General features: G+C 33.9%; 2 protein-coding genes across 28 annotated transcripts; both read right to left on the bottom strand.

Annotated features, from left to right (window-relative positions):
- Positions 1-3508: 3508 nt before the first annotated feature.
- LOC123922218 (vacuolar cation/proton exchanger 3-like) lies at positions 3509-9391 on the bottom strand. Of its 27 annotated transcripts, none has more exons than XR_006814230.1 (11): positions 9132-9390; positions 8944-9007; positions 8242-8300; positions 7323-7451; positions 6431-6502; positions 6060-6159; positions 5641-5708; positions 5094-5300; positions 4699-4731; positions 4351-4554; positions 3509-3802 (listed from the first exon to the last, which is right to left on the bottom strand). XR_006814230.1 is itself a non-coding variant. In XM_045975013.1 (7 exons), the coding sequence occupies exons 2-7, from the start codon at positions 8978-8980 to the stop codon at positions 5704-5706; spliced, it is 402 nt and encodes a 133-aa protein (XP_045830969.1). In that variant the 5' UTR covers positions 8981-9007; positions 9132-9391; the 3' UTR covers positions 5640-5703. The 27 variants fall into 27 exon arrangements, 1 of the variants encoding a protein (XP_045830969.1); XR_006814228.1 differs by having other exon boundaries at positions 4351-4562; XR_006814224.1 differs by having other exon boundaries at positions 4351-4585.
- A 1319-nt stretch (positions 9392-10710) lies between these two features.
- LOC123924752 (patellin-4-like) lies at positions 10711-13308 on the bottom strand. The gene is made up of 4 exons (XM_045977722.1): positions 12299-13308; positions 11904-12028; positions 11678-11819; positions 10711-11184 (listed from the first exon to the last, which is right to left on the bottom strand). The coding sequence occupies exons 1-4, from the start codon at positions 13127-13129 to the stop codon at positions 10921-10923; spliced, it is 1362 nt and encodes a 453-aa protein (XP_045833678.1). The 5' UTR covers positions 13130-13308; the 3' UTR covers positions 10711-10920.
- Between the last annotated feature and the right edge of the window lie 2608 nt (positions 13309-15916).

A 15916-nucleotide genomic window follows, 5' to 3' on the forward strand; every position in this document is an offset into this window, starting at 1 on the left:
GTGCATCACACGCGCCGACAAGCGCGCGTGGTTTGAAGAAAGACGCGGAGAGAGAAAGCTTTTTGAAAAGGCAGGACACGTGTCGCTGTCTGATTGGCTGGGCGTGATTTTTTTCCATTTAATACTTTGAACTCGATTATTTCGTTGTAAATTAATTTTTTATTTTTTATACCAAAATTCATAATTTTTTTTTCTCTACAAATAGAGACTTGGTTCGTTTGATTTGGACACAGGAAAAAAAACCCAATTTTTCACTACCTTAATCTCATTTTTCACTACCTTACATCAACTCACTGAAACCATTCTACCAGGAAAATGGTTTCAGAGTACAAATATCTGAAACCATTCTACAAGCTAAATGGTTTCAGAAGCAAATAACTAATAATCAACTTACTGAAACCATTCTACCAGCAAAATGGTTTCAGATTACAACTCTCTGAAACCATTGTACCAAATAAATGGTTTCAGAAGCAAACACAATTAATAAATTACTCACTGAAACCATTCTACCAGTAAAATGGTTTCAGAATACAACTATGTGCAACCATTCTACAAGCTAAATGGTTTCAGAAGCAAATAACTAATAATCAACTTACTGAAACCATTCTACCAGCAAAATGGTTTCAGATTACAACTCTCTGAAACCATTGTACCAGATAAATGGTTTCAGAAGCAAACACAATTAATAAATTACTCATTGAAACCATTCTACCAGTAAAATGGTTTCAGAATACAACTATGTGCAACCATTCTACCAGTAAAATGGTTTCAGAAGCAAACATTAGTTTTTAATTACCGTTTTATCTCATTTAATTAACTAAAAATAGTTTCAGGTCTCCAAAAATTTCATAAAATATACCAAAAGTTCCAGAATATTATCTACTATTTTCCTGGTATAATGGTTTCAGTGAGTTGGTTGAGTGGTGCGTGTTAAATTACAACACACAAGTAACGTATTTAGTAGACAAAAAATGAGATTAAGGTAGTGAAAAATTGCGTTTTTTTTTTTGGTGTCCAAATCAAACGAACCAAGTCTCTATTTGTAGACAAAAAAAAATTATGAATTTTGGTATAAAAATAAAAAAATAAAAAATTAATTTACAACGAAATAATTGAGTTCAAAGTATTAAATGAACAAAAATCACGCCCAGCCAACCATTTTGTGACACGTGTCCTACTTTTAAAAAGCAAATTTTTCTCTCTCCAGGTTGTAATCCAGTGTGTCGCAGGCGCTGGAATCTGATGGATCAGGATGATCTGGGCTGTCTGATTGATCAGACAGTCTTGATGAGATCAGATCTTGGCTGTCTGATGGAAATCAACGGTCTGTAACCATGGTCCTTCGGTACGCGCGCGACACTGGATCCGCATCTATTAATGGTTTCAGAAGGTGGGGCGCGTGTACTGTTGGTGTAAAATTACAGAAATGCCCCTGTTGCTCTATTCTTTCAAAAATTAAAAAAATTGGTATTTTGGTCCAATTGAAAAGGTGCACCTTGCTAACTTAGACCTAACTAGGGTCTAAGTTAGAAAACCCCTATATATATATATATATATATATATATATATATATATATATATATATATATATATATATATATTTGCTCATTTTGATTTTATAATAATTTAAAATTCAATATACATAAACAAAATCAATAAAGAACGTGGTTGATGAAATAATATTGCAAGTGAATTATCATCAACTAATAAATTAAATTCAGGTCCATGGCGATTGTTTCAAATCCGAATAAACAATTATGTCGAACTAAGGAGGGGATGTGCTGAGCATATATTGAAGATTAAAGAGGATTAGATCATTCGAATCACTTCCTTATCACAATTTGGTAATTGCGGTCATATGTTATAATTAGACGGCTGCCCGTGCGTTGCACGGGTTCGGCGGAACATGATTTATATACCAATCATGGTTGCTATGAGCCAAGGAAGCTAGTCATAAGCATATGGAAATTCCTTAGTGGGAGTATCATTTATATATCAATCATGGATGCTATGAGCCGAGGAAGCTAGTCATAAGCATACGAAAATTACTTCGGGAAAGCATCATTTATATATCAATCATGGATGTAAAGGATATGGTGCAATATGGATATATCATGTAGTGTAATAAAGCACAAATTATGATAGGTTAGCACAAAAAAAGTACGAACCATCGTTGATAATTATGTCGCGAAAACTAAAAATTTAGATAAGCGGCATGCAGAAATTACAAACTTTTGTATCAGGAACGCATAAAAATTACGAATCTATGTGAATGTTCAAATATCGAAGTATCATGAAACTTATATGACGCAGAGATTAAGAAACTCTCAATTAGAAGATGACCTAAAGCACAAAAATTAAGAAACTCTATTAGAATGATACAAAAATTACGAACCATTGTGGATACTTGTGTCGAATAAAAATTATAAATCTCATCTCTCTATTAAAAGAAATTCTATAAGTGGCGCGCATAGATCATAAATGTCTATATTGTAAGCACAAAAAAATTACGAACCATTGTGGATACTTGTGGCGCGAAAACTAAAAAATCATATTCGCGACGCGCAGAAATTACAAACCTTTGTCGTATCAAGAAGACATAAAAATTACGAATCTATGTGAATGCTAAAATGGCGTAGTATCATGAAACTCTATATGGCGCAGAGATTAAGAAACACTCTATTAGAGGAGAGATTAAGAAACACTCTATTAGAGGCTGACCTAAAGCGCAAAATTTAAGAAACTCTAGCAGCGCGCATAAATTATAAACCTCACTATTAGAAGGATACAAAATTATCACAAAAAAAAGGATACAAAAATTACGAATCTATATCGATACTCGGAGGGATCCCTTAACCATGGCTCCTTGATCCTTGTAGCTCATATGCTCCTTGATCAAGGAACACCATTTATATGTCAATCATGGATGTTGTAGATCATGGTAAATAAAAATATTTGTGTCAAAATATCATTCCTCTTGTTGATTACTGATTTCTACCGCAGAATCTAATTGCCCACCTTTATCGGGGATCACGTTCTTGTGCAGTCAAAACTTTCTCGTATTTATATAGTCTGTCATATGCAGCCGCTCGATTAAGATCAAACAGTTTAAAACCTACGGGTTTGGAGGAATTAAACGGGCTAAGTAGTTATTTGAGAAATCAAGCATAAAATAAAAGAGCATACAAAATTGATTATAAACTTTCTAAGGCTACATCATTGAGCAATTTGAACACAATGATTAGATAATCAAACGATAGTTTGAAGAAGTGAAATCAAAGTCCAAATTATACAAACAAAATAATAACGATAGGGTTAAGTAACAAAGGCCTACATGAAGTGATGTTCGGCTTGATAAGAAGCCTTGTGTCCGCCATAATAAAACGAATCAAGTGAAGCATCACACAAAATTTTATAGTAAAGCTTTCAAGACTCGTGACATCTATAAAATTAAATTTTTGTCTAAGAGTACACTTAATTTAAATTTCTCATGAGTAGTACGTTAAGATGATGACATTAAAAATCATTCATATAATCATTGATAATAGGATAGAGAAGTACATTGTATAATCGATACATCCGAAAGAGTAAATAAACTTAAAAACCAAATCAATAAACTGGTCAATACACCAGCATGATGCAAAAAAAAAAAAAAAAAAAACTATAGCATCTCCCATTCCTCACATTTTCTCAACACCAGCAAAGCCACCACAATCTGTGCTTTGGCAAAAGTGACAAAATTCCAATAAAACTAATGCATATCTCCAACTTGAAAATTGCTTAAGGCTTCATAGCAAGCACCCTGCAGAAAATCAATACAACAATCAACAAAAATCATAAGAATCCATTTTCTATTTCAACTAATTTTATAACTCTTTCTAAACCACTAAAGGGTAAGCTGCATTGGTGTCAAGATAGTACTAACTATACATAACTTGTTAAAAATTACTCAAAATACAACCTATATTTCAGTTTGAATGAAATTTAGAGTGAAATTACAAACACTACAAATGAACCAAAAATACATCCTAATTCATGTAACATTAAGTACATATAACATTACAAACGAAATCATCAAATACACTTATATTCTTCCATGCTTGCAATACACTGTCATCTCCAAATACAAATCTCATAAGAGGGCCACTTGTAGCATACAAATCAACACCAAAGCCTTAGTATCCAAAGATGCAAACATAATGTATCATTTTATTTCATTCTAAGCATATATGTGCCAATTAAGTAAAAATCTTATTTCTAAGAAAAAATAGTCTGAAACCTTGTTTCTATACAATAAACAATGGTAATGAAATATTATAAATTTAATGGCTTTCTCTGCACATTACTTACAAAACTTCTTTCAACTGCTTCAAGCTGATCACACCATATGAATACTTGGAGTCAGCAACATTAGGTGAGTCTTTTTGATGGCCTGCATCCTGCTGCCCTGCATCATCATGGCCTACATCCCGCTGCCATCGTGTTAAAGCATCGTCATCTAGTGGTGACTGCACAACTGATGCATGTGCATGCTTAGCCGCCTGTCAGCTTATGCTGCAACACTTGGAATTTGGTCTACTTTCAACTTTCAAGTAAGAACAACTTTACAAATTAAATTCACTCAAAATCGAATTTTGTAGCCACATAACAAAACTTAAGTGAAATTGAAAACAAAAATGAGAGTTTTAAAATGCATACATGTTGCAAATGGTACAGTGTCCTCAAAAATATCTGTTGTAAAGAAAGTAAATGAAAATCTTTCAAAATGAGCATTTAACTTCAATATAGAACCAAATTAAAAAGACAAAGTCTTCTTTGGAGATCCAATCAAAATCTAAGACCATTATGTTTCCTCTCAACTCCAATACCTTATTTGGACTTGAGATCTTGCTGTGATGCTAGTTTGCTCATTCACTATAAAAACGAAAGTGCATTTTAGAGTATTGGGTCTCTCCTTTCCGATTTATTCAGTAACCATCTAAATAACACAACTTCCTTAACTGCCTAATAATATAACAATTGCAGCGTATAATATAATAACAATACTAATAAGAGATCTAACCGAGATTCATTATGCAACAACGTCTTCTTACTTTTAGATTTGATGATGAGTCCCAAATCACTTATATCTGCTACATATTTCTTGTATGCTTCTACTACCTCTGATTTTTTTTTCCTATACATTATTTTTGTCTCTACATAAGCCAATGATTCATTTGATCATTCTAAATATGCAGCAGTTCAGGAAGAAAACCATGGCAGGATTCTTCAGGCAAATTGAAATCCTCATGATGTGTTTGCTGCATAAATTGAAATCCACCAGTATATAAGAATTAGTACATCTAAGCTTGACTATCAAAACACTACTGAAGGGAGAACATAAATCCTAAGTTTTTCCTATCTTATTATCTGTTTAGACTTCATAACTGACTAAATTCAAAAGGTCAACAAATTATCAGTGCTAGATCAGCAACTAAAAATCACCAAGACCAGACATATTCAGGTGCAGTCAAATAAATCAGAAGATAAATCCTTCTACCTACATCCTAAGCACAATATTATGTATGGGAATGCATATATATTTTTTAATTTTGAACTCTAGAGCACCAGATGACATCTTATTCAGAGGCAGGAGAGTACCTCAGATATTTCGTACCCTACGTTTCAAACGTAAACGACCTCTGAAGGTTCGGTCATCGCAAACTAACCTGTAAATAGCAGATAAAAGATTAACAGGACAAAAATCATATCCAACCTTCTTGTTATAAAAAACAATTGGATTAAGGAAAATCATATCCAACCTTGCAAGAACAACAAAAATACAACTTGATAATTTAAATGACATGTGAATATTTCACGGCCCTTATTTGGATCTGCTTTAAAATCACTTGATAATTTCAAAAAATATTGATCATCAAGGACATATATACCAGCAATTGAGTCCAAATTTAGACAATTCAAATGGTGTAAAATTTAGAGAAACATAGTATACACAAACACATGTTGCAAAAACATAGACAAAAGCATAGTATTCTATACACATGCTACAACAAACTTACTCAAAGAGATCATTGTTGCAGGCACATGAACATAAAGATACATATACATCTTCTTTCCTCCAGGGTTCTGTATTAGATTTAAACAATAATAGAAGGTGATCTGCAATTTAGAGAAGAAAAAAAAATGAATAAGAAAGTGATTTAAACAATAATAAGACACAATTTCATGGAAGATTTCAAACATGCAATATCAAAATATGAAGAATTGAAATTTAAAATTTTAACCAATATATAAGATTATGGAACATCTTAGGAATGTTATGGGATGATGCTTCCTTTTAATCTGTCAGACCAAAAGCAACTTCCTTTCCTAAATCAAATGGATCATGAATATGGACAGGGATCATAACAACAAAGAAAGATGTTCAAACCTTGGTTCCAATGACGGCAATAGCAAAGGTAATAACGCAACCGCGACCTTTACCGCAATCACTTCTTAAAACCTTGATTTAAAACTCATTGTTATATACAACACTATGAATACAAACAAATAAACAATCATAATAAATATCACTTATTTCAACAAAAGATATTAAAAATGAAAGCTTTACCATTCCAGGAAACTGGTACTTCCTCTCGAAATAGGTTTCTTGAATCTCTGCGTTTACAATTGTATACATAAATCATGAATATCTGTTGTTGTTTTTTAAGTCATGGATCAAAGTGAACCACACATTTATTTAATTGTTTCTATCAATGTTCAACAGGAAGTGAAATCACTTGATTTAAGGTAAACAATTGCTTTTATATGTATATTCATGCACAGTCCAAACTCTCTTACTTGAGCAAAACATGAAAACTCAAAACTCACTTTCACTTCTAATTTATCTAATTTTCACTCTTGCCTCTTATGAGGATCATATTGTAAGAGATGCAAGAAGAAATACTACCTCTTATAACATATGATAAAAAACCTTCTAAAATAGTTTTTATATGCATAAATGGATATGAAAGAGTATTAATGTTATCGCACTTACAAGGGCTTATACCGGTAATTAAACTCTTCTACATCAAATCCAAATAGGCTCATATAGTCATAGGTTGCTTATATATATATATATATATATATATATATATATATATATATATATATATATATATATATATATATATATATATATATATATATATATATATATATATATATATATATATATATATATATATATATATATATATGATAAACACTTATTCAATAAGTGATTAACTAAGCTGTTTATAAAAAAGAATTCCAAATAGATCTAAACATTTTTGTAGAATTACCTCAATTGTATCCACCACATATTCAGACAACAAAGCAATGAAAACAGTCATTCCATCCAACCAACCAAATGCACTCCAGAATCCAATCAGGGCATCTTCTTCTGCCTCCATGTTTTCACCTTCACCTTCCTGTCCAAACATTAAAATTCAAAAATTTCATAATTAAGAAACATATATCTTCAGCTTCCAAAAATTTCATGATACTTCATTCTTTAAGGCTTGATATAAACTCAACATGAATACTTCAAGAGATAAATGAATTTATAGGTTATAAGATTAAATTGATTAATGCCTAAAAAAAGATTAAACCTTTATAATGAGTGACCAAACATGATATGCTGGGTAATGGTACAAAAATCACTTTAATCTAATAACCATCAAATAAAAAATAGGATATTGTGTCCTTGCCCCCTAAGAAGAGAAGAGAACTAATGGTTATTATTCAAGTAACCGAAAATCATATAATAACTATACCACTAAATACACATAAACTAATATTTATCATATCTTTGCACTAATAAGGCATGTTTTGAAAGAAATATAAAAAAAGTTGTTTGGTGTGGTGATGCAAAACTAACATATTTGTTTATATCACTCTAATCATCATTATATTAGAAAATGTTTAAAGAATTATACAAAAAGGCTATGAAAACATGAATGTAAATGTAATAAACCACTTCTTCTTCTATCTCACCTTCTATTTCTATTGAAGCAATGCAAGAGTTATAATCTCATTCAAGTAATTCTCCATCTAGTATACATTAGTATATTGGATTCCTCCTTAACAACAAATTGATACAAAAATAGATTTGTAGTACAAAGATAAATAAGCAAAATTCATAAATGATATGATTTGAAACTACACTTCGATGAAGAAACATGAAAATAATTATCATTAGCAAAACAATTAAGCTCTTACACGGTTTGTCTGACTTTTTCGAGCAGTAAAGGATCCAACTTTCGAAATCAACAAAATCTCTGCATTTAAAGAAACAACAAAATCATCATGATGAACAATAAACCCCAATAATGAACAATTTAAGTTTTAAAAATGGATGAAAATGTATGGAATTCTTGTTTGAAGAAGAAACTGAGGCAAAAAGGTATAGATCCTGTAACTCATAAACCATTATCTGATATTGAGAATAATAATGGAGAAGAAAATTCAAATGCAAAGAGTCAAGAAAAAGCAGCAGAGTTATTATTATCATCAAATGAATTGAATCTTTTGAAATCAGAAAGTTCAAAATCAGATGCAGCTTCTAATTATGAGCAAAGAACATCACCAAAAGAATATGCATTAGAAATTGAAGGTTCTTGCAACAAAGATTTTTTCATTGACAGGTTCATTAGTACTACTCCTCATCATCATCACAATCACAATACAAATTCTCAAGATCTGATGGGAAATTTTCCAATTCAGATGAGTTATTCAAACACTGAAAATGATTGTTTACCAAATGATTCAAACAATCATAATCATAATTGGTTTAACCAAACTGGAAAAACATTTGATATGAATTCTAATGAATTTCATTTCAATTCCAACACAACAACTATGTTTCTTCCAAATTCTTTTGATATTCATTCTGACAATGTTTCTACTGAGATGAGAACTTACCAAACCAAACCCGAATTTGTGAACCTTCAGAGCCCATGATAGAATTTCCTTCTCTGTAGAGATCCTGAAATCAGTTTGATAACCCAAAACAAAAAATTCAAAAAAAAAAAAATAAATTGAAAAGTGATAAAGATGGAGCAATTCAGCGAATAAAGAAAATGGAAGAGAGATGAGATTAATTCAGTAACCTGAGTTTATTGACATCCAAATACCCAATTTCATCGACAATTTCAAAGAACAAAATTTGAGGAATTGAAATTTGGGGGTTGGGGTTGATGATTTTCGGCCCATCTGAGAGGAGGAAGAAGTTTTGCGTGAAAGAGGTTTTTGGGTGAGTTGAATTGGGTTTGATTTGGGGTTTTCCGGTGGCGGTGGCGGTGGCCGGGTGGCGGCCGGAATCAGAGAGAAAAGAGAGAAGAGAGTGAGAAAGCGCATGAGAGAGAAGAGAGAAGAGAGAGAAAGAATTTGATAAAAAAAATCTGACAGAGAGAAATATATACCTATGTGGGCCTCAATGCATGTGTTCCATTTGTTACCATTACTGAATGAATAGAAGCTTGTATGTGTCAGATCTCATTTGTCTAGATGAAATGTCAAACCCAGCCAATTGTTTGGATAAACCATCAAATAAACCAGCCATCATATCAGCCAATTGTTTTGGAATACTACTTTAGGAGAGTGGTCCACACAAGATATTTGGCAAATAATTAGTGGATGAATGTGATTTGCTAAGCTTATAGATGTCTATTGCTAATTGGTCAATCCATTAGGGTTTTGAATTAGGGTTTCCCAATCTATAATCTTTTATGTATATTATAGATTGCTTCCCTGACTAAGAACCCTTTTCGATTATAACAATACTTTAATGTCTTAGGTAATGATCGTACAGTAATTCCAATCATCTCAATTCCATAATTCAATATGTCTAAAGCAATTATTGATTCATCAATTATCTCAATTTGTAGTTCCAAAAGTTAGGGTTGGTACTCATTTGTTACCTAATACACTCGCAAGTACACGAGTATATCATTGTAATAAAAAAGAGTATCGAATTCACATGGACTAATATGTAATAGAGTATAATTTGATTCAAAGAAACTTATACAAATTTTATATGAAAAAGTAGTGATGATGATGATGATGATGATGATGATGATTGTCTTTGAATTTTAGGATTGTTTTTATGATCAAAGCAACCAAATGAATAGTCGATTTTAGGATTTTGTTTTGATTTTAGTGTTTAGCGAAGATTTTAGATTTTTCTGCCGATATTAGGGTTTAAGCCGAGCTTTTTATTATAATTATTATATTAAGATAAATAAAATTAAATAAAGGAAATTCAATTACATTACCTAAACAAAGAATTTTACAATTGATGAAATTTCACCACTTTATCAAACAATGGAATTTGAAAATCAAGGGAATTCAATTGAATCAATTGAATTGCCTAGTATTTAAAATCCTTGAATTTTTAGAATTCCCCCAACCAAACACACTCTAAGATTTTGGGTTAAGAAGTGGCGTTCAACTTACTTATGTAGTTGTTCAAGGTTCAATGTGATGATCTCCTGACCCCCTCATGACCCAACAATGGTATCATAGCCGATGGTTCGACAAAGGATTCGACCACCTCCTTATATCGAAAATCTTCCTGACAAAGGTGGTCAGGCTGCGTGTCTCGATCGGTATGTGGTGTTACAGCTACTTGAAGTTTAAACCTAGAATAAAACTCATTGCAGTTGAACACTTGAACCAGACAACTATAGCTATAACAAAAAAATTTCCATTCAATATTCATAGCTTTGAGGTTCACATGTTTAAAAACAAAAAACATTTAAAACACGTGAATATATCAATTGTAGCCATCATGAACTACCTCATGAATCTTTAGCAGTTTCAAGGTGGTAGTTTCTGGCCTACTGAGTGCAAAAGAATGTACAATCTCATCAAATCAAGTGGAACAAAAAAAACCATTTGTTATGATAGCAAAATGAACATGGGAACAGTGACTCTAGTTTTTGATCTATAGTACATTTTCTTCCTCTTGAAATTCCCATTTTCAATTGTTAATAATATTCTCCCTGGTTCATTGATGTAAAAAGAGTTTCTGGTACTCTCACCAACAGTATTTTGGTTTTGTAGTAATACTGTGTATGAGCCTTCATCATCTGGAATGAACTCTTCTTTGTAAGACACATCCCATCCAACAACAGTTATGTCCCACATTATTGTCACTCCAGTCTAGAAACATCATAAAATCAAATTAGAACAAAGAAAAATTCAACATGGTAAATAAATAGAGTAAATATTTAAATTGGTCTTTGAAATAGTAGGATTGTATCAATTTGTCTCTTACGTTATCGATGTTTGAAAATGATATTTGAAATTGCAAAATTTTAATCAAATTCGTCCCTTCGTTGAATTTGTAGGGACTAGAATAGCATTAAGTTGGTAATATCAGTGATAAATTTAATAATAGATCTAGATAGAGTAGCGAACTTGCTTAACATTTTGCAATTTTAGGGATCACTTTGAAATATTGATAATGTAGGGGGCTAAGATGATACAAAAATGTTCATAAATCCTAGCTCAACTGGTAGAAATGTCGAAATTGTTAATTTCAAGGACAAAATTGTATGTTTAATCTAAATAAATCACAAAACTATATGGTAAATAATGCATTCAATTTGAAACAAATATAAAATAATATCAAAATTTCATATTAAGCACCTACCTCATGGACTGGAAGTTCAATTCTAGAAACAGAATTTGCTCTGACTTTATGCTCTAAAACCTTATCATCAGGAGTAAAATCTTGGTCATTATTCCTCCTTAGACCACCATATTCAGCTGGAAGATGTTCTGGAGCTATGAACCTGTGACATGTCATATGATGTTAACTATATAGTTGAATAAATAAAATTTACAAAATGGAAAACTTTAGTTTTAAGCACACTCACTTGAGGAGAATTGGTGTGACCCTTTGTGGTCTTGCAAAGATGAACTTACTTTTATTTCTCTGGCTCATAAACCTTGAGAATAGCACTTGTGATGTGTAGAACCAAAATGGTGCATTTACTACAATCTGCATACATACAAGAAAAATAAAAAGGTCAAAATTAAGAACTTATTGATTGCATAAGCACTTATTATATAAGTGGTTATGCCTAAGTTATTTCTATAACAAAATACAAAATAAAGCTAAATTGTTTTCATATAAACTATAAGATGTTCTCATTAGCTATCTTGACGAGCCTATGGAAATAAGCTGAAAACAGCTTACGAACATGTCATAAGTCATATAAACTATAAGTGTATGTTTATGGTAGATAAACTCAAATACGTAAATACTAACATTTTTGTAGATGATCTCGGGGTAATAGGATTGAAACAACATTAGAGTCTTTTTGTTGATTGAGTTAAGCTCTTTCATTCCTTGAATAGGTGCATTCTTCAAATCATAAACCTGAATAATTCCATCAGCCCCACCTCTAAAACACAACCTTTTAACAGCAGTTTCCATCAACTGAATCCTCCATCTAAAAAACAAGTCACATTTCTGTTGATTTCCGAATGTTTTCTTATACAAAACTTTATCTTTAAAAACCTCGTAAACATGGTAACAAACCGGACGACCTTCTTTGTCTCGACTATTCAAAAATCCGACATTATCAAAATCAGAACCCAAATCTTCATCAAGAATCTTATCAATATTATTTTTAATTCTCCAAACCATAGTCTTTTGTAACATTTCAAATGCATCATTGACTTTGTAATCTTTAGCCTTTAAGAATTTCCTCAAAATAATATCAGTACCTTCATGTGCTTTGCTTGGTAACAAAGGAACGCCCCATAAAGTAATTTCTCTAAGATTTTCCGTTGACATTGCAAATTTCTCTCCTTTTTCATCTTCACTTAACAAATAGTTTCCAAGAATCGCGTCCTCGAGTTTGCAACGAAACTCCAGCAATGATTTCTTTATCTTGAGCTTAATCTCAATAGGATTTTGTGTTCCAAACCCAATCCCTTCATTATCACTAACCAATTCTTGATCACAATCATGATCATCATCATGATCATCTTGCTGCTTATTGGTGAGGTTTTTTAGATTTTCAATTAAATCTAAAGGGATGTAATTATTATTGTTGTTTCCATTTTCATCATTGCATTCATCATTGTCATCCATGACCTGCCTCACAATTTGTAATAGGACACCTCTTCCGCGATCTGATTTTCCGGCAACGAGTATTTGCCGGAAAGCTGGAACATGGAAGAGGGTGAAGGGGATGGGAAGATGTGGCTTTTGGAAGAATTAGAAGTTTGTTTTGATTGTAACAACCAGATAATGTTGAGTGGTGATGATGGATCAGTTTCTTCAATTGAGAATTCTCAACCGTTAATTGAGTGGCGCCAAATATAGAGAATATAGCTAATTTAATTAATTGGTTTCATTGGCAATTCATATACTGGGGCAACAATTGTCTACCATGCATTATATAATTTATTTATTTTTGACATCTCCCATGCATCATTATTATTATTATTATTATTTTTTTTTTTAAGAAGCCAAAATGATATATATTAACACAAACAGCCTCCCCAGCACAAGACGTGCCGAGGTAGACTGCGGAAGTTTACAAAAGAGTCACAAAGATACAAAACAAGCAAATCATACAAGGTCCAAACACAACAAAGGACTAGACCACCAACTATAGTAGTTTGAAGCTAACATGAAACTCGTCGTCTTCAATCACCTAAAAGAGAAAAGCTTGATCTTGTCCAACATAAGATGAGGTGTGCCTGTTGAGCCTTTGAACAAACGATGATTCCTCTCCATCCACATCACCCAAACACAGACAAGCCAAATAAGCTGCAAAAAGGACCGTCGTGCTCGTGATCCACCTGTTGATGCCGTCAACTGGACAAAATGATCACGCATAGTAGTGAAATCCACCAAAGAAATGTCAATCCACGCGCGAACTAAATCCCAAAGAGATCCAGCAATGCTACAGGAGAGAAATAAATGATGGGCCGACTCAGCCGCTCCACATCCGAACACACAAGTGGCAGCTGGAAGAGACAAAACACCGCGAGTGACCAGGTTTAATCTCGTAGGCAACCTGTCCCGCAACAAACGCCACACAAAGATGGAAACCTTCAAAGGAACCTGGGAGTGCCATATAAGGTTTTCCGCATCATCCATAGTAACTGAATCCTGAGAAGTCAGAAGCGGGTAAGCTCCCCCAACAGTATAACCTGTGCCAGGGTCTGGGCGCCACTGCCACCTATCCATAGTCTGATCCTGCAAAGAAATGTCAAGAAGTAAAAACTGACACTCCCCCAACATCTCCTCCTCCCACGCTCTCAACTGCCTCCGCCACTCCCACGCCTCCCCATCTTCCCCCCAACCTAACGCAAACATCTCTGCAACCGAACGAGATTTGGTCTCAGCCAACTCAAAAAGTCGCCCAAACCGCTCCCTCAACGAAATCCCGTCCAACCATGGGTCGGTCCAAAAAAGTGTATCTGATCCATCCCCCACCCTCCTCAAGACATGCTCCCCAAACCAACTTCCTCCTACCTCACCAACACCCTCCCTAATACGCGTTATCTCCCTCCACCACACCGACCCTCTCTGACCTCCCACCCGAAGTCTACCTCCCTCAACCCCATACCGCGCTACCAGCACTCTAAACCACAACCCGTCTTTGTCCACCAGCATCCTCCAACACCACTTTCCCAGCAACGCTAGGTTGAACTCACGCAACTGTCTAACCCCCAAACCTCCATACTCCTTACGCAAACATATGGATTTCCAACTAACCCAAGAGATTTTCCTAGAATCCTCACAACCCCCCCCCCAAAAAAATTTAATGAAAAGAGATTCAATAGAGGAAATAATACCTGAGGGAGCTTTGAAGAAAGAAAGAGCATAGACAGGCAAAGAGGTCAAGACAGACTTTAACAGGACCAGACGGCCACCAAAAGACAAGAAGCGACTCTTCCACCCAGACAATCTATTCTTTATACGATTCAACATCGGTTCCCAAAACACCAAACGTCACGGATCACCCCCAATCTGAAGACCCAGATAAAGGAAAGGAATCTTTCCCACTTTACAACACAGAGTAGACGCAGCTTCGCATAACCAGAACTCAGGAATATTAACGCCAATCAACATACTTTTATTAAAATTAACCTTCAATCCCGACATAGTCTCAAAAAGTACCAAAACAGCCCGCAAAGCCCGAACATTTGCCCAACTTTTCACCCCCATCAAGAGGGTATCATCAGCAAATTGAAGATGCGACACCGAAACCGACCCATGTCCACCAATACTGTATCCCGCAAACAAATTACGCTCTACCATAGCTTCCATAAGCACATTAAGACCCTCAGCCGCCAAAAGAAAAAGGAAAGGAGAAAACGGATTACCCTGCCGAAGACCTCGCTGAAAGGAGAATTCATCAGTCGGACTACCATTAACTAGCACTGAAGTCGTAGCCGTACTAACACACTCTCTAATCCACTTCCTCCACAAAGTTGGAAAAGACATTCTCCCCATAACATCATCTAGATAACCCAGTCCACCGAATCATAAGCTTTCTCAAAATCTACCTTGAACAACAATAGATCCTTCTTAGACTTTCTTGCCTCATCCACCACCTCATTAGCAATGAGAATACCATCAAGGATTTGTCTGTTCTTCACAAACGTTGTCTGAGCCTCGAAGATAACACTACCAATCACTTGACGCAACCTATTTGCTAAAACCTTCGCCAGGATTTTATAGAGACTTCCGACAAGTGAAATGGGCCGAAAGTCGGTCAACCTTTGAGGACTATCCGTTTTGGGGATCAGAGCAATGAAAGTTGAGTTGATACCTTTAGTCAATTTTCCATTCCGATGGAAGTCAGAAAGAAAGCGCATAACATCGCCCCGAAGCTCAGCCCAGAAATCTTTAATAAAACCA

Source organism: Trifolium pratense, linkage group LG1 (assembly GCF_020283565.1).
Source record: "Trifolium pratense cultivar HEN17-A07 linkage group LG1, ARS_RC_1.1, whole genome shotgun sequence".
NCBI lineage: Eukaryota > Viridiplantae > Streptophyta > Magnoliopsida > Fabales > Fabaceae > Trifolium > Trifolium pratense.